The sequence below is a fragment of the Python bivittatus genome, unplaced genomic scaffold, assembly GCF_059951505.1.
Source record: "Python bivittatus isolate LINGU-HERP-01145 unplaced genomic scaffold, Pbiv_v1 ctg000200_np1212, whole genome shotgun sequence".
Classification (NCBI taxonomy): Eukaryota; Metazoa; Chordata; class Lepidosauria; order Squamata; family Pythonidae; genus Python; species Python bivittatus.
The window spans coordinates 5,382,980-5,408,571 of NW_028277040.1; the positions used below are offsets into that span (position 1 = coordinate 5,382,980).

The 25,592-nt window shown below is 40.0% G+C and overlaps 1 protein-coding gene across 8 annotated transcripts in view; it reads right to left on the minus strand.

Moving 5' to 3' along the window:
- The window catches only part of NRP2 (neuropilin 2), a 188,339-nt gene that overhangs the window by 68,606 nt on the left and 94,141 nt on the right, over positions 1 to 25,592 (minus strand). For all 8 annotated transcript variants that reach the window (XM_088135629.1, XM_088135630.1, XM_088135631.1 and 5 more), the window contains exons 8-12: positions 25,101 to 25,245; positions 22,746 to 23,095; positions 17,216 to 17,360; positions 9,858 to 9,974; positions 5,740 to 5,892 (exon numbers count right to left, since the gene is read on the minus strand). In XM_088135629.1, coding sequence (XP_087991755.1) covers positions 5,740 to 5,892; positions 9,858 to 9,974; positions 17,216 to 17,360; positions 22,746 to 23,095; positions 25,101 to 25,245 — 910 coding nt within the window. The remainder of the gene's footprint in view (positions 1 to 5,739; positions 5,893 to 9,857; positions 9,975 to 17,215; positions 17,361 to 22,745; positions 23,096 to 25,100; positions 25,246 to 25,592) is intronic.

The following is a 25,592-nucleotide window of genomic DNA, read 5'->3' on the forward strand; positions in this document are numbered from 1 at the left end:
TTTACCACGGACTTATGGCCCTTTCCCAGACCACCAGGACCACATATTTATATTGCAATACACTTTTTCTCATCAGCTTCCAATAAATGCTATATACCTAAGCTATGGTGCTATAATCCCATGTTTCCCCATGATTCGCTGATCCCATAGAGAATTCTGCTGCCCCACTTCACTGGGAGAAGATCTGGATTCTGAGAAACTGACTGCACAATCCACCCCAAGTTAACTCAGACATAAACTCCATTTAGACTCACTACCAGAGAGTCTGTATAAAATTGCAGGCAAAGCCCTATTTCCTCAACATAGCAGGAAGATTTTTCACTGCAGGGAGCACAGAAATCTGTTTGCCTGTGGAAAGCATGTGAACATCCACAGGGAAAAACGCCTGCAATCCCTCCTGGCATGCAATCTGGAGGGTGTATATTCCATTACTCTGGAGAACAGCTCAAGTCCTAATGGGTGTGGGTGTGTAATAAGAGAGGGAAATTGCTCTGGGTTCACTTTCACCAAGAGAGCTCCCTGCATTTGTAATGGAAGCTTTCAGAGGGATGGTTCAGAGATAATCTGTGAGGTACAAGAAACATGGGGCCAAAAAAGGAAACATGAAGCTGATGGAAAGACTATTGTGGAAAAAATGGAGTGAACGTAGTATATAACTTAAGGAGTCATCCAATGTAAAAAACGGGGGGGGGGGGGAAGAGCTATGAAGGAAAGAAAAGCAGAGGACACAGGTAGAACAAATACTTCCTTGCATGGATTTTAGTGATCTGCTACTGGCACCCAAATATTTAGGTTGCCTCGTTTTGCTAGGGCCTGCTCTTCCTTTTTATGACCCTAGTTCAGCCCCTGAGTCCCTATCCTGTAACGTGCTTTCCACGTGCCTTCTTAGAGGTACAACCTACTGCAGTCATGGAAGCATTTTGCTGAGCATCCACAGACTCCTCACATTTAACTTGGAGGGATCTGAGGTCTTGCTAAGAAACATCTGCCCTGACCATCAACTGAAAACAGCTGTGCGTTGTTTTTTGTTTCTCAATATTTTAGGGAGGGAGAAAGAAGGGGGGATTGTCAGATTGCAAGTTCCTGCCAACAGAAAGAACCTTTTTCTTTTACTCTTTCTGGTTTGGGGTATATTACTTTGTTTTAAAAGGTATGGGATGGGTGAACCGAAAACTCTTCGGAAAAAATGGAAGAGAAACAGATAAATCACGATTCTTCTCTATGTTCCAAGAGGATTTTTCTAAAAAAACGTGAAGAAAGAATGATAGAACATAATAGGGCTATAACATTCTAATAACAAGCACGAGAAGGATTACAGGCCCCTGCAAAAGACACCATGCCAAAATCATTGTGGTTTAAACCACAGATTAGGCATCAGCAGAGCATTGCTACACATAACAGCTCAGAAACAAACCCTGCCACGTGTCTACTGCAGTGGAGCCAAGGATGCAAATATATCTCCACTTATCCAAAAACGGTCCCTTTGAAATCAGTGCAACTTTCTGAGTAGTAAAATCACACTGCATCTCTCTTGCCCATGAGCATTTCACCACGTTGTGCCTATGCTGCTTCTAGGATGTTTCTCTTTAATCTGGCCAGCTACGCCCCTCTTTTCTTCAAACTGTCAGTTCTCCAGTCTATCTTGAGAAGCAAGTAGCCTAAATTACTAGGAAATGCAATCCCAGGGGCCACATGGGTCATCAGGTCCTACCTCTTGCTTAGTACAGGAATGCAAATTAAAATAGTCTGAAAAGATCCCTCTAGCCTCTCCTGCATCATTGGTTCCACTGTTTTCAGCAGAAGGCCTGAGTCTTGAAATATAGGAAGATTACCTCTGGGCATATGCATTTTAAGTATATATTCATGACCTCTTCATACAGTTAAGGGTGCAGGCTCATTAAACTCATTTTTCATGCACATCTAAGCCCCAGCTCCTCTGTTTAGAATCTGTGCTATCTTTCCTTCCTTTGCCACTCATACCCATTGAGAAAACGTGTTGTCTGCAGCAAAACAATCACTTACTATGCTTTTCTCATTGTTGGTTTTTTAGTGGACCTAATAAATGTGCATTTCTCCCCATTCAATGCCTGCTCAAGGCATGCTTTTCATTCTCTACAGGGTTTTATGGCACCAAAAACTAGCCCCAGAACCTGATTTTAATACCAAACTGAACACAGGGAGAGCTTTAGTTTTTTGTTCTTAACTACTATACCACCACTTCTGTTTGTTGTTGTTTTTTTGTCTCTTCTTCCCAGCCATCTGTTTCCCTCCCTCTTTGATTAGATGCACAAATCCTGATTAACCTTCTCTATCAGAAGCACATTACAATCTGAGATATAATATAGCTATTTGAATCTCATTTCTTTCAATGAAAAATGTAAGTGATGCTTTTGGGAATAATTCACCAGAAGGAAAGTTCTCCTGTCACTGAAATAGGCTGAAGTAACACAACGTATAAAGATTTTTTTAAAAAAAATGCTGAAATGCAAATGAAGCACTATTTCAATATGGGGAACAGTCATCTGTACATGAGTATCATACTCAAATTATTTCTTTACCAAACATACTCTGAAGGGAAAAAGAGAGAGAACAATTATAAGAGGTGTCAGGGGGGAAAAATGGAATGAAAAATTGAATCTGAGTTATAAAAATAAGTAAGTTTGCTACTTGCAGAAGGCTTATTACATTAATTAAACATTATTACAGGGAATAAGTTGGAGAGGGTGTTCAGTCTGAGCCTTTCAGGTTGCCTGAGGCCACACTTATTCTGTGATATTAATCTTCTAAAGCATTTTAAATGTTGAAGAGGTAAACACCAGAAATAGGAAAAAAGTTTCTCCAACTGCACCCCTACAGAAATCCTAACTTTGGGCCAACCTAAAATATTTACTAGATGCCCAGACAGCTTCTGTTTCTTTCTAAACCTGACAGTTTGGCAAAATATCATGGAAACTGTCAATGGAACTTAGGGCCAAAGCCAGCATGTATCAGTTTAGCAAAATCAGGGCTACTCCTATCGCTAAATGGAGGGCCTGTGATGGGAACAAAACCCACCCACTTCCCTGCCTTACTGCCACTGTCATCCACTTTTGCTGCTTTAATTACTTTTCCCGAGTCTGGCTTCCATTCTGACAATAAAGGAAAGAAGAATCCCACTTCTGAGTTCATCTGGTTCAGTTCTTTAGGAAGGATGTAATCTCCTGTGTGAAATGTTTGTTGATCATTCTTGTTATTATGCAAATAGAGAGCCAGTTTGGAGTAGTGGTTAAGGCACCAAAGTAAGTCCTGCCTTAGACACAAAGCCAGCTGGGTGACCTTGGGCCAGTCACTCTCTCTCAGCCCTGGGCAGGAGGCAATGGCAAACCACTTCTGAAATCTTGCCAGGAAAACTGCAGGGAGTAGTCCACGCAGTTGCCAGGGGTCAACTCTGACTTGATGGCACCAAAAACAAAAATGACGCGGGAGTTGCCGGTCAGAAATGATTGGCTCTCCAGCGGTTCGAGCCCGGCTCTGCGGGACAGGGTGAGCTCCTGTCCCTTGTCCTAGCTCTTGCTTACCCAGCAATTCGAAAGCTATTCCATCTGCGAGTAGATAAATGGGTACTCCCGTTTAGATGGGAGGAACCGGCGGTGCTGCGCAGGGGGCAAATACCGGTGCTGGTCGAACTCCGAATGCAGCCGGCATGAGCGGCAAGCGGCGAGGAAGATCTACGGAGGAGGAAAAGCCCGGATGACCCCCTAGCGACCCCTGCCGGTCACATAACGTAATTAATTGTAGAATTGTAATTGTTGATATGTACTTTGTGAGCCGCCCAGAGTTCCCCATTGGGGGGAGATGGGCGGACAATAAATTGAAATAAATAAATAAATAAATAAATAAATAAAAAATATCACTTCCTTGGGCACCAAAAAAATCTTGGGCAAGAATAAGATTGTGTCAAATGACTGGAGAATTGGCTGGGTGCAATGCAATGCAATGCAGCAGTGAAGCCAAAGGTCTACGTGGATCGAATGCATGGCCTCAACATGCTCTAGAATCTGCTGCAAGGCCCTGGGACCCTGTAGCAGGCACTGAGGTAATTCACAGAATAGAAGATATAGAAAGTGTTTGAAGGCTAGCATTGCAAACAAAGGCTGACACTTAACCACCTAAAAGATAAATTAATCAGCAACATTCAATTTGTATTGGACCACTTGTTCATCTTTTCTGTTCTGCCCAGCAGGGAACACCATCCTTCAATTCTAGAGCCTTATAAATCAGTCAGTTTAGTTAACACCCCCAACATAGAGCTACCAGGGAGAATGAATAGTGAATTACAAAACACTTCCCTATTAGTCAAGACCCACTAATGGGGGGGGGGGATGGTAATCAATTGGATTTATTGAATATCCATGCTCCTTGGGTGCAGATGTTGCAGTGATCAGTACTAGTGCCTAAGCAATAAAATTAAATTGTGTGAAAGATTTCCCTCAAACAGCAGGACCACTTCTAGTAAATCCTCAGATCTGTGGTGTGAAATTGTAATGCCTGTTCATAGAAATTAGGCAAACATTTCTTTGAAGCCAGCAAATGTCTCCTCTTCTTTCTATGTCCAATGAGGAGAAGAAGAAAAAGCATAAATCCTGGAGTTTGTTGAAAGAGATGAAGAATGAGCAAACAGACCTTCAGCTACCAGGCAAACTTAGATCCTCCACACTGCACAAGGGCTCATATTGTGAAGGCCTTATTGTGTTCACACAGTCTTTAAAAGACAGTCCTTTGTCTGAGAACACAAGCCTCTGTACTAGCAGGAGTATCAAAGCATCCAATGCAAATATCAGGGTCTTACAGAGGCCCATGCAAGTTCTAGCCTCAGGGGAAAATTGACAATGCACAGCAGAAGAGTGAAAGATCTGCTCAGTTCCACACTGAAGGAGCATTCACATGCAAGAGAATGCATAGAAAGCAGAAGCCAAAACAAGCATCCATGCTAGATAATTCAGAGACTTTGTTATTGCTGTTCAAAACCTACCTCAATACCAATTCACTCAGACAAAAACAAGCACACTATTCCATTTTCTCAGCACGTAAGAAGCCTGCGGATAAGCTGAATGCACAGCGCACATGGAAAGTTAGCACATGATCTTAATTTTCTGTTTGATGTGCAAGCATCCCTCTTGCAACAAATGTTTTATTTGAATCAACATTCACAAATTAGAGATGGTATGGTACAGTTACAGTTATCAGGACTAAGGACTAAGAACAGGGAGACACACATTCAGATTCCTAGTCTGCTCTGAAGCTCACTGCATAACTTTTGGCCAGACAGCCTAGCCTAACTTACAGGATAGTGGTGAAGGCATAATAGTAAGTGGGGGAGAATCATGTGCACTGACTTAAGTTTTTGAAAGAAAGGCAGGGTATAAATGCAACAAAAACATATATTAAGAGAGCTATACCACATACTGATTCACAACTTATACTGTACATCTGAATTCATATCTGTTTAAAAGCACTGTGACTTTTTTTCACATGTATCTTAGATTGATTTAATTGAAGCAACATGAAAATACTTGCAATCAATCAATAATTTTACAGGCCTAAAAGGCAATATTTTTATTGCCTAAAAAGGCAATGTTCACAGACTTTGTAAAGTATGCTGTAGTTCTTCAGAGATAATTTAAATATATTTCTTTAATCTACAGTTCATGAAGCATACATAATATTTTTCTTCCTTTAGAATGATGTGAATTGACTTACCTGGGTAGACTCCAATGCCTGGCCCTAAATGGCTAGTCCAGGTATTTCTAGAATGAAAAGTCCATGTAAATCCTGTAGACATATCATGTGTCCAACCACAAAAATCTTCAGGAAGATCAAAGCTGCAGTTGAATCCTATTGGGACCTGGAAATCTTGTAAGAAAACAGCACAACATAAAAGCAAGATCAAAGGAAGGCCAGTTACTATTTAATAACTAACATAGTTGGCAAATCATAAATGGTTATAGAAATATAAAGTCTCTGGAATGTGTGCAAGCATGTTCTTTCATTCCCTACTGCACGTTACTTTTAACATGTCTCATGTTTCAACTCCTGGAGGTCAGCCTGACATTCCAAATCATCATCATCATCATCATCATCATCATCATCATCATCATCATCATCATCATCAATATACCTGCATCTCTCAGCTAAGGAAACAGAAATAAAAACACCAAATGCTTTCATTCTCATTACCCAGAACTTTCTCCTCCAGAAGAATATACTCTGTGCAGTGTCAAAGTCTGTTAGCCATTTCTCCAGATGTACTGCCCTACTCCATGGTAGTTTCTAACTGAGCAAGCCCATAAGGATAATATTACTGAGGCCTGTGGTAGTAGAAGTGACAATAATAACACTAACCACAACAGTAACAGTTACATGATTCCTTTGATATTAAGATCTAATCTAATTATTCCACTGATTGTTTATTTTAGAGCCCCACAAATTAGATAGTTTAGAGAAATGTGTGTTATTGTTTTAATTCCAAGAAGGAAAATCACAGCGGACTTCCAGGGTAGAAATGGTGAACTGGACTCCGAGAAAAGCAGAACCAATGACCGCGGCAGAATGAAGAGCTGGCAAGTAGACCAGCTCTTTGATAATTTCTCTCCAGACAAGGGGAGGACTTGAGATTGCCCACAAGTGCTCCAGACAGCTGCTCCTTGTGAGAAGACCACAAGACAGTGGTGTCAGGTGGGTTTAGAGCTCTGGGAGATGAGGGAATAGCCATCTTGCTCAAACTGCGGTCTGTACCTTTGAAAGGACACTGGGTTCACATATTTTCTTTTCTAATCACTTTCAGAAATTGCTTGTTAACTGCTTTTCAGATATTAGGAAACTTTGGATCAACAAGTTTTATAACACCCAGTGAATTTCCTTCAATCCTTAGTGAAAGAAGTTTTAACTACAGGTTTATGAAGTAAAAAAAAAAATTTTTTTTTGGAATAAACAGCAAAATAGTGATTAGAACTTTGATTTTAGAAAGATACAGACAGACAAAGGGTCCAGATAAATTTGAAATAAGATTTTGGAACTAATTACAAAGAATCCTTCCTATGGGAAAAATGCTTTTGTTTTGAATTTCTTTAAAAAACCCCCCATAAGATAACACTTTAAAAATTGGGAGCTAGAGGGAACTAAAGATTACAATTAAAGGAGAAGAACACTCAAACTCAACTTATAATTACAGAATGAAGCAAAATATTTTAACATTGGACATACTGAAGGATATTTTTAAACAATGGACCCAGAAGCTAATTTTAACAGTGTCTGCCTCTATAGATAGACTGTGTCTAAAATATGTTATGGAAGAGAAACAAGTTCTACTTGACAAGACTGAGACTGAGTTGAAGGTGGATTTTAAAATGACAGGCTACAAGAATGACATGGTAAAAGATGTTATACAGGATATACAAAAGAAACCAGCTGATCTCTTAATAATTAAAAGGGATATATAAACAACAAACCAATAGAGTAACCTGGATAATTTTCCTGTATTGGATTTATAAAAGAGGCTTGTTAAATTTTTGAAGAATTTTGTGAGAAGGGACAAAGAAAAAATGAAAAGAAATCAAGTTCTATGACATTATTTGAAAGGACTAAAGATCAAGATTGTTAGAAGTAACAGAAAGGAATATAAAGTTGGTTTATTTGATCAAGGTTAAAATAGATACATTATCTCTGGTAACTCTTAATGGATGTTTGCTGACATCAGGATTGAAATGACAAGGCTTTATGGATTTGTTTATAGATAAGAGGATATGGCAAGAAGAGATCATTTGTTGTATTTACAAGAAGGTGATAAGTTACTAAAATTGTTTATACTTGTGATGAAGGTGGGAAGTTGCTTCTTTATGTTTCTTTTCTTTTTCTTTATTATACTCTTATTTTTTCTCTTTTTCTCTTTTTTCTCTCTCTTCTGCACCTTCTAGTTTTTCTTTTTATTCTTTTATTTTTTCGGTTTGTATTCGTTTTTACTGTTGTAATTATAATCTCTAATAAAATTACTATAAAAAAACACAAGAAGGAAAATTATAGCTAAATCAGAGGATTGTTAATTTTGAGGTTGAAAATCACAGTTAAAAGAAAAAATACAGAGGTTGTAATTAGTGCAATCCATGATGAAGTAGAAATTCATCAAGGTACTGTATAAAGGTAATGCTTAGCTAGGTTACTTGAAATTCCAGGTGAAATTTCCCAAGGCTAACTGGTTATCTGAACAAGAACCTTTGCACATAGAAAATCAACATGCCTGAAAGAAGGTTAAGTTGAAACAAGCAGATGCTTCCACACTATTTGAATAAATGATGCAGGGAGGGAGGGAGGGAACATTTTACCTGAAGCTACTCAAGGCTATTTCTGGATACTTCAGAATGGATATAGATTAAATATCCATATATCAGGGCAGTTCCCCTGAAACCACTCTTAACATTACAATAAATCAATGTAATGTTTTGTGAAGTCACTCACTCCTTGCTATTAAATAAGATCAGACTTCTGATCAAGCCTCTCTAGAGCTTGGCCTGTCAGTAGTAATATCATTCTGCAGTTCTGAGATCTCTTGGCTAAGAATGAGGGAGAAGCAAGAACAATCACTTAGCTGCAAACTCATTACTGACAACAATATAACTGGGATAGCCAAACAACCCCTATATGTGGCTTCTAACTCACTGCAGTTAGAGAATTGTTTATTCTCTTCTAGCCAAAGAGATCGAACGGTGGGAAGGAATACATTACAGGGCTGTGGAAATCCTTTGAAAGAGGTGCTTTGCAATGTATGGGAGCATGTATGAAGTACCTTTTTTCAAATCCTTAAAGGACATGACTCTTCTTCCAGGGCCATACAGCTGCTGGAGCCTGGAAAGAGAGGCAGCTGTTCCAAGGATTCAAAAGGAACTGCTTCATAATGTTCTCATGCATTATGAAGCACCTCTTTCAAGGGATTTGCACGGTCCTAATATAAAATACTAGCCACAGGGACAATGCAAAACAAAACAAGAAAGTATCTATCACCCCTTGCCATAGAATGTGGTGCTGCCACTGCTTGTCATTTGAGATTTTTAGTCTTCCTCGAGAAAAGAAAATGAGTGGGAGGTGAAGACATACAGTATGACTATTTAGCACTTGGTATGTGATCCCTCACATATAAAATATTAAGCAATGTCAGGCAAATGGTGGGGTGAATGAACTTAAGGAAAGCCATTTGGGGTGGGGTTGACATGGCAAATGTAACATGTGCTCTGAGTATGCTCAGGCAGCAGACAGCGCTGTGGATGGCTGTTGCCAATAACCTGGACTGGTTGTGGTATGAAGTGGAACAGAAGAGAACAATTTGGCTGGGGACTGAAAGAGGAGTTGCAGGAAAGCAGGCCGATGGTCTGTAAAAGGCAGCCAAGGCCTGAATACACTCCTTAGGTAATGACATAAAGAATCTTAGGGAGAGAGGATCCAGAAGAGCAGTAACTTTCTCTTGAACTCAGCATGGTCAGACCATTTGTGGAGATAACAAGAATGAGGAAATGGTTCATTTAAAGCAACTCTCCAGTTATGGCTCTCCAGCTGTAGCTTTCAACTCCCGACAGCCTTCCTAATTATAAAAACATCTGGAAGGCTCTAGATTTTCCACCCCTGACATAAAGGTTCTGAACTGAAGCCTGGTAAAATGCCACCTACTTCCTTCTACTGCGGTTTTTCTCTCTCCTTGCTGGGTAAAGTTTGAAAACTTCAAAAGGGGCAATTAAGGTACTTGGTCATAAAAAAAACATTTATGTACGCAGCTCTACAACTCACAAACTTTGCACATCTTGTGAAATACTATATATATTTTCAGGAAATACCTCCATTCTCCACACAACCATCACCACAATCTGTTGCCTCTTCATCAGTGGAAAACTGAGTGGTCATCTCCTCACTCTTCAATGTGGGCTTCAACGTCTCCGCAGTGGACTTGACATCTGCAATTTAAAGAAAAGAAAAAAGAAAGGACAAATGAATGAATCATCTCATCAGATTCCAGTCAAAAGTCAGATAACAATCATGTGTGATAGGAAGGAGAACTTTAGCTTCATTCACTTCCTGTTGGGCTTCAGCAGGCCTGGGAAAATAATACCAAGCCTGTTTGCTATTGCACCCCCCACTCTTTGCGTGATAATCTGGCAGATTGAAAAACGCTTCAACAGAGAGGTCCAATCCTTAGGAAGCCAAATAACTATTATACATACTTACACACCTCCAGCCCCCATTCAGAATACATGATACAACCACATCTACTGAATCCATCAGCCAAGCCCCATGATACAACCACATCTACTGAATCCATCAACAGTGGCACACAGCTAAGAGATTTAAATCAGGTCTTCCTCAAACAACAACACTTACCCAATGAATATTTTAGAAAAAGATGAACAGGGCTATACTACTTCCCAGAAATAATTATTACAAGACAGACCCAGGAAATAAACACCTATGAACATACCATGCTACAATGACATAGGCCCAAGAATCAATGCCTACTGTAGTCCCAGGTACCAACTCTACTCTCACATCTTCTCTAAAAAACTAGTTTTGGACTTAATAATGTCACTCCCCCAAATCAAGAGAAGTTTGTTCGTCCTCCACTGTGGTATATGCCATAACTTATCAGCAGTGTACACCATTTGTACACCATGTCCCTTTACATAGGACAAACTAGCCAAGCTCCATACAACCGAAGACATGGATACAAATCTCAGAAATGGCAATATCCATAAAGCAATAAGAAAACAGTTCAATGTCTTACACCTCAAGAACCTTCAGAGACAGAATAAATGGCAAAACAATTGATAAAATCATTAGTAAATTCAACATCATTTTCACAGATTATGAATACACTAAAGCTTCTGACCAAATGACATGTTAACTACCCGTTAGTGCAAAAATGTTATGTCACACCTGCTGCTTTATGCAATTTTGCCTTCTTTCCTTTTCCATTTCACTCTGTTTGCCTTTTTTCTCTCTTTCAAAGCATAAACTTACTATTTATGGGCTTAAACTATTATTTTTCAAAATAATAAGCTCCTATGATAATGGATTAGTGGTCTTTGCAATGCCACAGGCCCCTTGGTTGTTTTTATTACAACAGATTGATGCGGCTGGAAACAAGACTATTTATTTTTTGTTTATAGCCATTATGTAAACCTGAGGTCCCCAACATGAGTCTCAATGTTCCTACAGGCTCCTCCTACGGCGCCCTCCTGGTTTTCTTCCCCACCTGTCTTTATACATACATAAATATAAAATATATAAAGCAAAGTGTCAACCTCCAGCTCACTCTTTCTTTCTGATGGGCCCTAAGCTCACTTCAAAAATAAAAATGATCAGCAGCTACATCTCAGTGTTTTATTTGAAATGTACCCACTGCAGGAGGTAAACCAGAAGGGATGGCAGGCAGGATTTTGAGGAATCACTGGTTTTTAACCAATTATGTCCCTCATAGATGACATTTTGTGAACAAGCAAGCCTCTTCCCACCAGCTGTTTGCAACAACCTTCAGCACAACCTCAAAATCTCAGGGATGCCAACTAACGTAAAAAGGACTGCTCAATATAAATAATTCTGTCTTGTATATTTAAGATCTCTCTCTCTCTCTGAGACTTCTTTCCTTACCATTTCCACCTTTTCATTTTCCTTCTCTCCTCTCCCAAACACTCTGTGTATATAAATCTTCCTATTTCAAGACCACAGATTGTTGATGTGGATTGTTTTCTATGGTAATAAAATCAGTTAATCTGTAGATGCTATAAAACTTTACTGGTTTAATGCTTCAAGGAATGTATCCAAACCCTCATAAAAGTCCCTTTTGCACTGAATATTTGTATTTTGTAAAGTTTTTATTCCAGAGACTCAGTGAGTGGTTCTGCTAAACTATTTCTTACACACAACTAGCATATGGAGCACAGGGATACACAGCAATCAAGAAAAGGCTGCTTATGTGGCCAAAAGGTGGATTAAGAGAATTCCTGGTGTACACTAAGGGGCTATATTCATGGATCCACACAACCAGCTTGCAGCTGCTCCTAATCTGCTGTCCAAGTCTGAAGGTTGAGACTAGTCTAGTTTGGTTCCCTTGTGTCCATGTGCCTGATGCTCTTGAGGATTGTCCGCGTTCCCTTCCAGGCCTTTGTGTTTCAGAACACCACTTTGCATGTGACGCAACATAAGGTAACAGGCTAACAAAGACCATTAGAACCACAGCTGCACATGATCCATGAGGCAATGGGGAAAGAGGGAAGCAATTATTCATAGACTAGTTGGGGGACCTTATATTGTCTCTATGAAGACACCATGCAGAGATGTTTGCAGATATGAAGCACTGGTCCCAAGCATAGGAAGTCTGTACTGGAAGTCAACTAGAATTAAAAGGAGCAGAAAGAAACTACCAGATGAATTTTAACCACATAGTGAATTCAGACTCCCAGCAACCAAATTATAAAAATTAACAGAAAGGTTTCCTTATGTGTAGGATAATACGGTAATGGACAAAAGGCAATTAAGTTTCCCACATGCCACAGATATCAACATGGCTCAAGTCCCTTATAGAGACTGATTTATGGATCCAGAGAAAATAAAGAACTCTTTCATCTTTGGACTTAGTGGTCAAGAATTTTTTTGTGCTTGTAGTCTTACTGGTTTTTGTTTGAACTGGCAAAGAGATTTACTGCAGCTCTAAGAAAACTGAGGTCAGGGACAATGCCTTTTCCTTTCATGAAAGGAGTAAGACACAGATGAAGTACACACATACTGTACATTCAAATGAGCCAGTGCACAAGAACAAGTCACGCAACACCACAAATGTGAAGCGGGGCAAGAAGATCTTCTAAAGTTCTATGGCTTTTTGTAGACAACCATATGATTATGTTTGGCTGTATAGCTCCATCATCACTCCAGGAAACTCCCTAAGAGCAGGTGTCAAGGTCAATTTAAGTCACAAATTATTAAGATCTCCAGTAATTTACATTATAGGCACTTGCCCCTTCAATTTAAAGAAAGAAAACAATGAGGTTGCATCTTGAGAAAGGTTCTGTGCAATATCATATGCAAAACTGTATGAGAGTACTGCTAATGTGAAGTTCACAGATATGATATACAAACAGAAATTTTAAATGAGGAATGTCAAACTCTGTTCAAGTAATAACTATGAAAAATCAATTTCATTGACAGGAGTGTTACTATTTGGGAGAAATTTGCTCAATTTGTTGAGACCAATCCAGCAAGGTTAGGGTGCTATGTGGGCATATTGGGGATAGGTACATAGAGTATATCTTTCTAGATGATGGATGGATGGCTAGATGGATGGATGGATGGATGGACAAACAGTCCCGTGTTATAGTACTCCCTTAAGAATAGAAGCTGGCTGGGTGATCTGGGGCCAGTCACTCTCTCAGCCCTAGACTGGGAAATCTAAAAACATCTATCTACCAACTGGACCAGCTTGATAGATTACAGTTCGTAACCTTTAGTGAAGAGGTCTTCATCATGCAGTGGATTTATTTAGGCTGACTACACACACACACACACACACACACAGCCTTTTCACATTCTGACACCTTGGTCAAATTGAGAGTTTGGGAGTAATGCTAGTTGGCAAAACTTCATCTGATTACTTCATGCCATGTCTAAATAGCCGTTCAGCATGTGACTCAGTACAAAATAATTCTCAGGCTTTCAACAAAATACTATGCAACCTCAGAGCTGTATGATTTATAAGTTCAAATTTGTTATACTGCCATAAATCTTCAAGGGTATTAACAGCAACTTACATGAAAAGGAATTGAACAAAATGGTTATTAAAAATATCTGGGGAAGTAAGAAATCCAAAGCTGAACATCATATGCATTAAACTCTTTTCCTTTGTACTCAGAGATTTACAGCAGGAACATAACTCTGAGAGAGATATCTTTGAACATGAAAGCCCCATAGTGTGTCTGCATCCTCTGCTGGAGTAATTTAGAAGCTTTGCAGTGTCTTATATGGTCAATAGAGCTGTACAGATTTCATAGCAGAATAAAGCAAAATTACCACAACAGCAGGATAGGCAACATGTGTTAAGAAGGGAACATATGCAAAAGATAGCCTCCCTCCTGCCGGGCAGTGTATGTACTGCAAGAGGCATTTGTGGATCTTGTTACAAAGCTGTCAAGCAATGGAAACCAGATGTTTGCAAGTTCAAAGAAGAGAAGACCAGTCACGAGCTAATGTTCGTCAATCTTCAGAAGGGAAAAAATGTTGGCAGGTCCTTGAAACAAGCCAGCTGTTGATCTAATGTTTCAATTTTTCTTCCTACCAACCAGCTAGAATGGCAAACACTCCTGGCACAAGTTTCTATCAGAGAGACTTCAGGTCTTATTTCTGAAGGGTTTCAGAAACAGATCATTTAGAGTAAAGGACAAACAGGCAAGTCACACCAGAAGTGGTCATTTATTGCATATTTAAATCATTTAATAAGATGCAACAATGACTTCAACGAGAAGTAAGTACCACCACAACTCACAGTCCTTGAGAATTAGAAAAGTTCTAGAATCAAGTTGCAAATAAGCATGTTCTTCAAAGAAGCATTCAAAAGTTGGTTTACAAGCATTCAATTAATGGTTTTATGAAGTGAGGGCAACTGGCAGACAAACGTGAGGACCATACTGCTTCTGTTCAGGATGTAGCTTTGGTCTATCCTTCTTTCAAATGAAAAAAAAAAAAAAAGGCTTTATGTACTGTTTCTGACAGTAGATTGAAGGGCATTCAACTGAGTGCTTCCCAATAAAAGCATTTCTTATACATAGTGTTAACAGGAGTATTATTCAGCTATAGCCTTCTTCTGGACACCTAGCATTTACGTGAAAGACCACTTAATCAGGTGAGCCCCCAACTTGCAGCCTGAAATGATACTAGGCAAGACATATATTGGCCATCTTTAGTGAGTAGGAAACCATGGTCCAGTGTGGGAAAAAGACAGACATTTTTGTCAATCGTAAGTTTTTTACGATTCTTCTATCCCAAAAATGTACATGTGTATTTAATTTTTTTAATCCCACCTTTATTTTTTGTTGGCTATCCCAAGGTAGCATACATACCTAATGATGCCAGCTGCCATTTTCCCCACAATGACAACAACCCTGTAAGATGGTCTGGGCTGAGAAATTTTTATATTTCTGTTCCTAGGCAAAGACAAATGTACTAAGGGCAGGCAGCATGTCTAAGTTATGTATCCATATTGTATGCAAACTTTCCAAAACTCTCTTGAAGGATAGTTTCACCTGGTCTGAGCAATCTGTACTCATGTAAGGATACCCAAGTAGCATCATGCCTCTGACAGAACAGCATGGAAGGTCCCCACACGCAAAGGAAGAGGTTATAATTTTTAGATTTGTGGTTCAAACATTCCCTGACAAATAAATAAAACATTCAACTGTACTTCAACACTGACGGTAGCAAAGAGGGGCAGTTTATCAATTTGTACTTAAAAAGGTAGGTGTCTTATTATTTTCATATGTATCTGATGATGCATGCTGGAATATCATATAGTTTATTTACTGAAAGATAGTAACAACCCAGTGAAAGAACTGCTTCTTTGGAAGTTTGTTCAGCATGAGCCAATCTATACAAACTTGCTTTTTACAGATGTGGTTTCCAAACAGAAATCAAATCTTTTTTACCAGTGACATCTGGAAAGCAGACTGAATGCTAGCTGCATCTTAACAAAATAAAGGAGAAAGTATAATTTTCTAGCTCTAACAGTCAGCAGTAAAAGGATTTTGTTGGTAGTGGAAGCTCGTACTTCACTTTTTGTCATTTCAGCTAAGCCTGGAAGCTAGAGGGCTAAATCCAGCTGATGGTTTTCATACTTTATGATTGCACATCAAAAGGAAGAATAAGCAGTTTCTTTATAAAATTATGTGGGTAACATTTTGATTCCTTAGATTGACAGATAATTGGACTTTCTCTCAAAAATCCTTAAATATAAGGGTTTTACTTTGTGGTACTGAGATCTCAACCTGAGTCTTCCCTGTTTCTTGAAACGTTCCAGTTAATTATATGAAACTCCTCCCTAATGTATGTTGGGCATATGAATTAACATATAGGGTATCACAAAAGATAGCATCAAATCAGAGCAAGACAATAATTAATACACACATACAGAGTCATCAGTTTTGAGGATTACACAAGTGCAACTCAACTGCCCAGGATGGCTGCAGGCATTAGAACATCACCACCACATACCACTCTTCTTCTCACATACATTCCTTCCCCTTCCCCTTCCCCACCTTAAGCCCTGATAATACGTATCCTCGCTCACACACATTATTCTACATATGCACACATGCACCCTCTTGCTCCTCCTATTTCATCGGTAGAAATGGAAAAGCTTAGAATTTTCTTTGTGTGCTGAGATTCAGAATGCCTGCCCTCCCCCACTCAGATGATTAGATACTACAAATAAGAAAGTCCTGGCACCAATCAGTTGGAAGGAGGATATAAATGAGGAGGAAAACCTAAGAAAACTCATCTTCCCCTTTTAATCTGCACTTTGAATGCCATTTTGGAAAGAATTAATTTTTTGCTTGGGGAGGGTGCTACAGGGAGTGAAGCCTTCCTGTGCATCATTATACACACTGAATTTGTGTCCCAACAGCCTAATAAACTGTGAGGCTAGCCATAAGTTTATCAAGGGAAAGGGTACTGGGCATCCATAGTCAGCCATACACAAAATTTGCAGATTGTCCACAAAGGAGAGTAAACAAAGAACATGCAACAACTTATTGATCAATCTTAGCCTAATAAGCAGAGAATAAGCAACAAAAATAAAAAATGTCATCCAACGCATTTTCTTTTTCCTATTAAGGATCTTCACAGTCAGTAGTGCCATCATGAAAACATAAAGTTGAAAGAGAGGTTGACTATGATCAGAGAAATACATACAATAAACATTTCTACTCATTCTAAGCAGAGCAGGGATTATTCACCAAGAAGACTGGGGAAAGGAAAATATTTGTGGCACAATGTCATCAGTGGTCCCTGCACATTAAGTGACTGAACACAGGGATGGATTCCTTGGGCTTCCTGTCTAAGAGCGAATGTTTTGAATCCTCACATAGAAACTTCTATGCAAACATTCTCATGACCAACGAAGGAGTCATGGCATGAAACAGATTCATAGAAATCTTACCAGTCCAATCACACCCGAGGACTTCTAATCGCATCCCGATTCCTGCTGGAGACCACCTTTCTGGGTAAACCCTGATGAACTGTGCAGGAACAGGATCAAACCTTCTAACTTCAGGGGTGTCGTAGTGCATATTCCCTTCAAATATCTTAGAGAGAGAAACAGAGGTGAGAAGGAGCGTCCTTGGTTTATAGCCATAAAAAACAAACAGATGGTAAAAGAAGGATTCTGAAAGGGGCAGCAACTCTCTGGGAGACTGGTTACTTTTTCAAACTTACTTGAACTTTCTGTTCTACTGAGCAACAGCCCATTGTAATGAATTGGGACAACCTAAAGATGTGACTGGTTACAAAATGACCACTGGAAAGAGAGAACATAAGAATGCTGGAAAGAAAAAAATTAATAGTTTAAACTCCGTCTATTTGAAAAAGGAACGTTTTGTTAGCTTTCAAATAGGGATGTGCTGTTCTCTGCACCCAAATCCAAAAAGATGTTTCAGAGGGGGTATGGTTTAGGTGTCAACACCTCCTGAAAGAAACTGCATCTTTCCCTGAGCTCACAAGCCAGCTATGCAATCCCAGGAAAATATGTGTTTGAATTAAGAAATCCTCAGCAGGGATTTCTCAAACATCAACAAGATGCTTCAGAGTATGCATGGCCAACTGCAGAATTTCCTGTGATTGTGTGGCTACTGTGCGAGCCCAGGAGACACCAGCAGGGGTACATACCACTCCAGAGCACCTTTTCAGTTTGAATTCAAAGTGTAGCACATTCCTATTTTCAAATGATATAATAGCTTCTCATCAATTGCTGACATATTAGACTAAACCTCAGAAGCTTGCAATATTTAAGAATGCAAGCTGTCAGTGTCATCTTGCCAGCAGATCGCTTTTTACTGAGGTGCAGTGATATCAAAGCTGCTTTTTCAAGAATAAATGGCAATGCATTTATTGAATATTGCCCCTATCAGAGAAGGTAAAAGGAAAAAAAAACCCAACCAGGAGATACAAGTTATACCAAAGTTGGCTAGGATTATCAGAAAAAAAATTCTTAAATGTACAAGGGGTTGAACTATCTAGGGAAGTTGTATATTCTTATCCCCTGGAAATCAGAAAGATGAATTCTGCTGTCACAGGAGGCAAAGTGAACAATAAACATTTATGTAAAAAATATCATCTGCAAAATTACTGGTGAGCCTACAGTTACATCAGTCTACAGCAGAAATTTCCTTTATTTTGGATTTTAGGAAATGCAGTACAAAGTGGTTTTCCTCAGGTAGCTAAACTGATGAGTGGAGGCCCTTGGGGAATGTATAGTCCAATACCTCCACCTTCAGCCTGCCTATACGAGCCCAGGTGTTACAGTGGTTAAGATGTTGGACTAGGCCTAGGGAGATAGACGTTCAAGTGCACCCGCAGCCTTGGAAGCTTTCTGGGTGACTTTGGGCCAGTCATTCTTTCTCAGCCCAACCTACTTCACAGAGTTGGTGTAGGAGGAAATTGGAGCGTGGAGTTCTACTACACTTGCCTTGAACTTCTGGAGGAAAGGCAGGATATAAATTAAATAAACAAGTTGACAGGCAAGATCTGGTCAAATCTTGGTTATATCACTTCTTACTACAGCAACATGCTCTACATGGGACTACCTGTGAAAAATGTCTGGAAGTTGTAAGTGGAGCAAAAAGTGACAATTAGACTGCTAACTAATACAAGATACAGGAATCATACGACCTCTGTACGGAAAGATCTGCACTGGTTGCGAATTGCTTATGAGCAATTCCAGGTGTTTCAAGGCTTGAGTGGCTTTGGGTCTGACTGGTTCACAGATGGCCTCTCCTGTTACGCATCTGTTATGATCTATAGGGTCAGCCCTTTGGAAAATGCCCCCACTGTCAGAGGCACATTCTTCTGCCCCATGGGAAAGTGCGCTCCTTTAGGAGTTGTATTCTATACTCACTCTCTCTGCATTCAAAAAATCTGTGAAGATGTGTCTCTTTTATCAGACTTTTAATTGTTGAATTCTAATTTTCTATATGTTGTTGTTTCTTAAGTTTTGTTAACCACTATGAGTAGAAAGATGAGGTAAGTCAAATAATAAATGCAAACAAATAAATGTGTTAGGAGTGGGGTTTAGCCTAATCTCTACGCTGTTTCAAACCCTTATGTGTGTAAATACTTCTAATGTAGCTTCAGGCTAGATGCATTCACATCATATTTAGATGGTTTGTTAAAATCCTAAACCCTCTGCAGATGTTCCGACTATACAGTTAAAGTGTGGTGAGAGTGAGAGTGGGCAGGCAATCCCCATTTTCCTAATTCTCAGCTCTTTTATGGATCTTCATATGTTGAACACTTAGATCTCCAAGTGGTGAGGGTAAGAGCTGAGAGATCATTCTGACGAACTTGCTTAAAGATTTATTTGCAATTGGGCATTCTGAAAATATGGAGGTCTTCTGAGCATGGGAAACTTGCAGCCCATGGACTTCTGAATATCAAACACAACAGGCTGGATCGCCACCCTTTACACCTTGAGGAACCATCATAAAAGGATCCCAAAGACCATTTCTGTGAGAGGAAAGGGCCAGGCCAAGTTAGGTAAGAGTGAAGAAGCAACCTGAACTGGAGAGAACTACAGAGAGAAGGGCAGCCAAAGTAGTTTCCTCACCACACTCAGTGCATTGAACTGATACCAGTTTTGAGGCCAGAGAATGAAGTTCAAGAGCTACAAATTGCATTCCATGACAGGGTTATATAGTAGCCAATCAGGCCTAACATCAGACCCAAATTGCCAACCAGAAGATAATTCATTTATTTACTCTATCCTCCCTATGTTCTGAGACATTAAGTTAAATTGTAAATGTTTCCAGAGAGCAAAAACCAATGCAAACCCCACTGAACTCATTAGAACTTATTTTTGTGCTAACATCAGTACTGTAACAAGCAAGTACTGCTTAAATAATAATTAAAAAATCAATTCACTTAAAATCCCCAAATTCCTTCTTTCTTGTTAATGAAAAAGCTTGTGCACTGAAATAACAATGTAAGGATTACAGTGCTGAGTTGCATGTTTTTCTGACACACATTGCTTGGAAAAAATACAGTGCTCCACTCTCATGCAAAAACTCTTCTATTAATTTCTGACATTTTAATATTTCTAGTCGCTCTTTAGTCCTTCTAAGTACATATGAGTTTTTTGCAGGCAGACAGAGAGAGTGCTAGCGTCCTAGGTCATCACATCTGGACAGCACAATTTGGATGGCATACTTTTAAGTCCCCTGCTTTGAGATATCAGAGTGCACATTCTGGGAGAATAACCTCATGAATGTATAGATTAACAAGCTGGCTACACCTGTATACATGCTCTGAAGGCCACTTATAAACACCTTGGTGTTCTTGACTTAATTTCTGTATACGGTGCAACAAAATCCATGAAAAGCCCCAACAAATCTCTGTCATCCTGTATTAACTCTAGTAGCATGCTATATTTAAACAAAACAGCTAAAGCATAGTTTTCTGATATCTACGGTAGATGACTATAGAAATAAAAACCAGCGAGAGAGAAACATGATACGGCTTTTTCAGCTTCGGTACAAGCTAAGACAGTTACCTTAAAATAAATTTGATCTGAAAAGTAATTGAGAGACAGGATATGCTGCTTCAGGTTCAAAACCAGGCTGTGCTGCTTCCTGACTCTCCCTCCCCTCTGTCTCCATCTCATTTCTTCCACTGCTAACCAGAGTTTGTGGCCAACTGGAAGTTTCATGCCTGACAGCAGGATACTGCTGCCAAGCAGAATGCAGTCCATCTGACAAACCACACAGCATGCTTTGGCATGAGATGTGCATCCGCTTAGCTAGATCTTGATCCCAGATATACTGACTCAAATCTGGTATAACTCTACTGACTTCTTGTATAAACACTGCTGACTTCTAACTTGATTGTTAATGGATCTTCTCCTCACCCGCCCCACACGTTTTTCCATCAAGTTCTAAAGGACACCTCTCTTTGATGCCATATGTGCTAATTCAAGGAATCAGCCAGCAGGAACTTAGATTTTCTGTCTGTCTATGATTTAGAACCTTGGGCCTCCCGAATTAAGGCTTTTACAGTGGTGCAAAAGTTCATCTCTGTTAAATCCTTAACAGGTAAGAATGTCATTGGAAAACTTGGAAAAATGAAGCAGAACCTTCAGTATGAACACCCCAAATATGGGCCCTAAAGCAGTCTATTTTTATCATGAATGATTTGTACCCTCACCTTCCTCTGCATCATGTGGAGAACAATACCCTACTTCTCACAGGGGAGATAAAACTGAGACAAGGCAGGATATACTGAACCAGGACTGTGCCAAACATTCTCTGCAGAAATGAGGGGGAAGAAGTCATCAAGACTAAGCCACCCTTTTGCTGAAACTGTATTGGTTCACTATAAAACAAGCACAACTGCCATCACTGCCAACTGGATACTACTTTGCTGTCTGTCTGGTTCTGTCTGCCCAGGCTACTAAGATACCTTAATTTCACATCGTACAATAGCATGATGGAATTATTGGTGGGACGTGGGGGAGTCTGGATATGGACGTAATCTCAACCCTACATTTTCCATTTTCCCCAGTCCATCAGGAAACACTTGTGGGTCAGGAAAAAAAGGGAGACACTCCCCCCCCCCCCAAGATATAGTGCTGTCTGAGTTGAAAGAAGGTTTTCCACCCTTCTTTCCACCCTTTCTGTTTCACAAACCTCCCCCAAAAATAAACCCTGGACCAGCAATAAAACCCTATTTTGAGATTGGCGATCAGGCAGCTTCATCCACTTTTTGGAAAAGCAACAGAATAGCCCAGGGAAGCAGAGAAGGATATATGGTACAGACATTGTGTCTTCTAGTCTCTCAACAGAGCATCCCCCAACATCTGTTGCTCTGCTCACTGGTACTTATTTCTAACATCTGTTTTTCTATGCACAGTAAGTGGTCAATGGTTGCTGTTGGGGGCTTAAAGAGACATTCAGCCGTGTGTGCCTTCACGTGCAATCTGAAGTGAAAAAAACCATCTGTAAATTTGCCATGCGAGAGAAAATAGGCCTGGGAGTGAAAAATAGATGACACTTTCCACCTTCTAAATGTTCCAGCCTTTCCACTACAGGAAGATGATCCTATTGCTGAACAGGAAGAAAGGAAAGGAAGAAGGAAGGGCATTCATGGATGAGAGCCCTCCCCTTTCCCACATCCTTTTGAAACATTCATTCATTTTAAATGCTTTTATGCTGCTTCAGTCATTTCAACTTTAAGCAGCTCATAAGAACTACTGCAGAACTATTTGCCAGAATAGAATAGGATCATTTTTATACTGAGAATTAAAGACGAGTGTGAAGCATATGATTTTTCAGGTAGGACTGTGGTTTGTAAAAGGATCCTTAGAAGTGGATAGTCTCCTTCATGTCTGCTGAAGCAAAGGTGTATCCAACCAGAATAAATTTCACCAGAAAATAAGAAGAAATAAAAGCCCAGTAACTCCCTGGTGCAGGCCGCATTCTCACCTTCGGCTGCATGGTCCGGGGGTCTTGTATTGAATGCCAGTCTTTCCCATCCATGCTGTAGGCCACTTTAAACTTCTTCACAAAAGCTCGGGCCTCCGCCACATTGATGCTGTCCCCACCTCGGGCTCCTTGGATAATCACGCCTTTCACATTCTTAGGGACACCCAGATCTACCTGCAGCCACTCCTCACTAGGCTGGGCTTGAGGAATGCGTGGGAACCATCCTGAGCGGCTGCTGACTAGGCGGGCTACACTAGGAACCCAGTGATATTCTCTGGTAGAAGAAGCTGAGATCTGAGAGTCTGGGATAAGTCCTGAAAGCATCCCCAACATACTGGAACAGGGTGAATCTGTATGAAAAGGAACAGCAGTGAGCACAGAAATGCATATTATGCAAAAGCAGGTGGGGGATGAAAGCTCTGCAATGACATAGGAGGAATACTGTTTCACTGCAACCAACTGCTAGGTACTGAAGTGTCAAAGCACTTAAGCCAGCTATGCTTTGCTTTATAACAGCTATCAGAGGCTCCAGAGGCTTCTTGATGGTTGCTTAGAACATATCCCACCCCAAATCTTCATCCAAACTGCTCTCTGCTTCCAGCTAAACTTTCATCCAGTAATAGCATCCTGGTTGCTGTTCCAGCTCTCTTAAAAAATAAGTATCAATTAAATCCAATCAAATGAGAGATAAACCACAACTGCAGGCCATCATATTAAGCAATTCAGATGATGGCTAGGCTCAATGTTCTCTTTTTACATGTAAATTTACTTGTGGCCTGTGAAGCCACAACTAATTGGGGGGGGGGGGGTTAGAAGGAAAAGCAGTCATATAAGCATTCCAGTGAGCCTGCAACATTACTTATCTCATGGCCCAGATTTCAAAATGTCAGTTGAGCTAAGAAGTCTTTTGAAATCTCTGCTATGTAAAAAAGAATCAAGATGCAGTGGCTCTACATCCCCAAATCAGGTAAAAATGATAGGGTGAAAGGTCATTAAACCCTCAATTATTTGATGACTGGAACCTCAAGTGATTATATGCATAGGATTATTATTATTATTATTATTATTATTATTATTATTATTATTATTATTCCTCCTCCTCCTCCTCCTCCTCCTCCTCCTCCTCCTCCTCCTCCTCCTCCTTCCTCTCCCTCTCCTTCAAATATTTGCACTGGACAACCATGTTGTAGAAAACCCAACATCAACTGTGGGCATTTTCCAAACCTCACTCAATCAGTCCTCCAAGAAAAAGATTAGGAAATACAGGGACACTAATAAAAAGCAAGTCCCTAAGTGCTGCCAATGCTGGGCAGTAAAAAAACCCAAATACTCCCAAATACTGATTAGCAACAATGCTTAATTACACTGTATGATTGCCTGTCTGCCTGGAAAGGCCCAATGATGTAATGAAGCCTTGTCAGTAATCTCCTGGTACAAAGACTTCAGGGATACAAACAGGATTGGAGAAAGTGGATAGAAATTTTGTATTCCCTAAAATGGCAGCTTTGATCCAATTAGGGTGATTGTGGGCTGCCAGAACTCTTGTAAGGAGATACAACTTGGTGGCTGATGGGGCTAAGGTTGTTCAAACAGAACCTTCATAATGTGAGTCATTTAAGAAGAGTATGTATATCCTTGAATTGTATCAGTGGGCTTTTGTATCAGAGACAAACTAGTGCATTGTCCTAATACATCTTCACTTTTAAGAAAATATATGTAGCAGCCACTGGGGTGGGAATTTTCCCATAGAAAATAAAGCTTTGATGCAGCAATTTTCACCAGGACTACAGTAAATAAATAAAGCATTAAGCTCTTTCTCCCTGCTTACCATATGAAATAGCATCATTTCCCTTCCCAGCAGCAGCATTTGCATTTTTAAAAGCATGCAGGTTAAAGAAAAATGCATTTCAGGATAATTTAAGGAGGTTGAGACAAACCCTTGCCTGTGCAGGACTTAGAAACTCTGAAAATGCGGGAAATCCTTGAGGAAAAAAAGACTTGTAAGTTGGGTTGGTACTATGATCCTCATGTAAGTCTTTCACACCACCCTAGTCAAGGTTCTTTTTGCAGGGAGAACTTTCCTTGAGAGGCAAGGTAAAGGGAATGCAGTCAGTGAGTGAGTTAGGTTGGTTTAGTGGTGGGGGTTTGAGGCTAAATGATGTCCAACTCCGTTCCATACCTACAATTCTACAACGTCATGAAATAAGCTGGATGCACCTATCTCAGAATATTCCCCATTTTTCTGCCCAAGCAGCTGCCTCAGTTGTGACGCTAACGGCAGCTAGGCTACTGTTTGTAGGGATGAGCAGAGCCAGAAAACAGAGAGTCTTTCTTAGCAACAGAAAGGAAGCACACCTGTAATTCGGCAGCCATACAGCTCTAGTCGAAGGGCGATTCCGCTGTGCCAAACCTGGGGGCGGATGCGCACAAACCGAGTCAACACTGGAGCATGGATTTTGTTCAGTACCACTTCAGAAGCATCGGTGTTTGCCTGAAATACCTGAAAAAGAGACATTGTTAACATTATACTGCCTTAATCACATAAAACTAAGCAGAATAGAAAGGAACAGATAGGAAATACAAGCAACTGATTATGTAATAATACAAAATAGTGGAGTAAATATTTTTCCATCTGAATTCTTTGTCTTGGCTAATAATAATTTTCAACTCTGCACCATGTTCAGAAAAGGCTTTCCCCCCCTGTGCAGTTGGCAGCACTAAGCTGGATTGATGGAACTCCATTCAGTCCTTCTATATTACAACAGCAACTTACAATACAATCCCAGACAAATCAATTAAATAAGAAGAACTTCTGGTTTTGGACAGACAAATTTGAAACACCTTGGC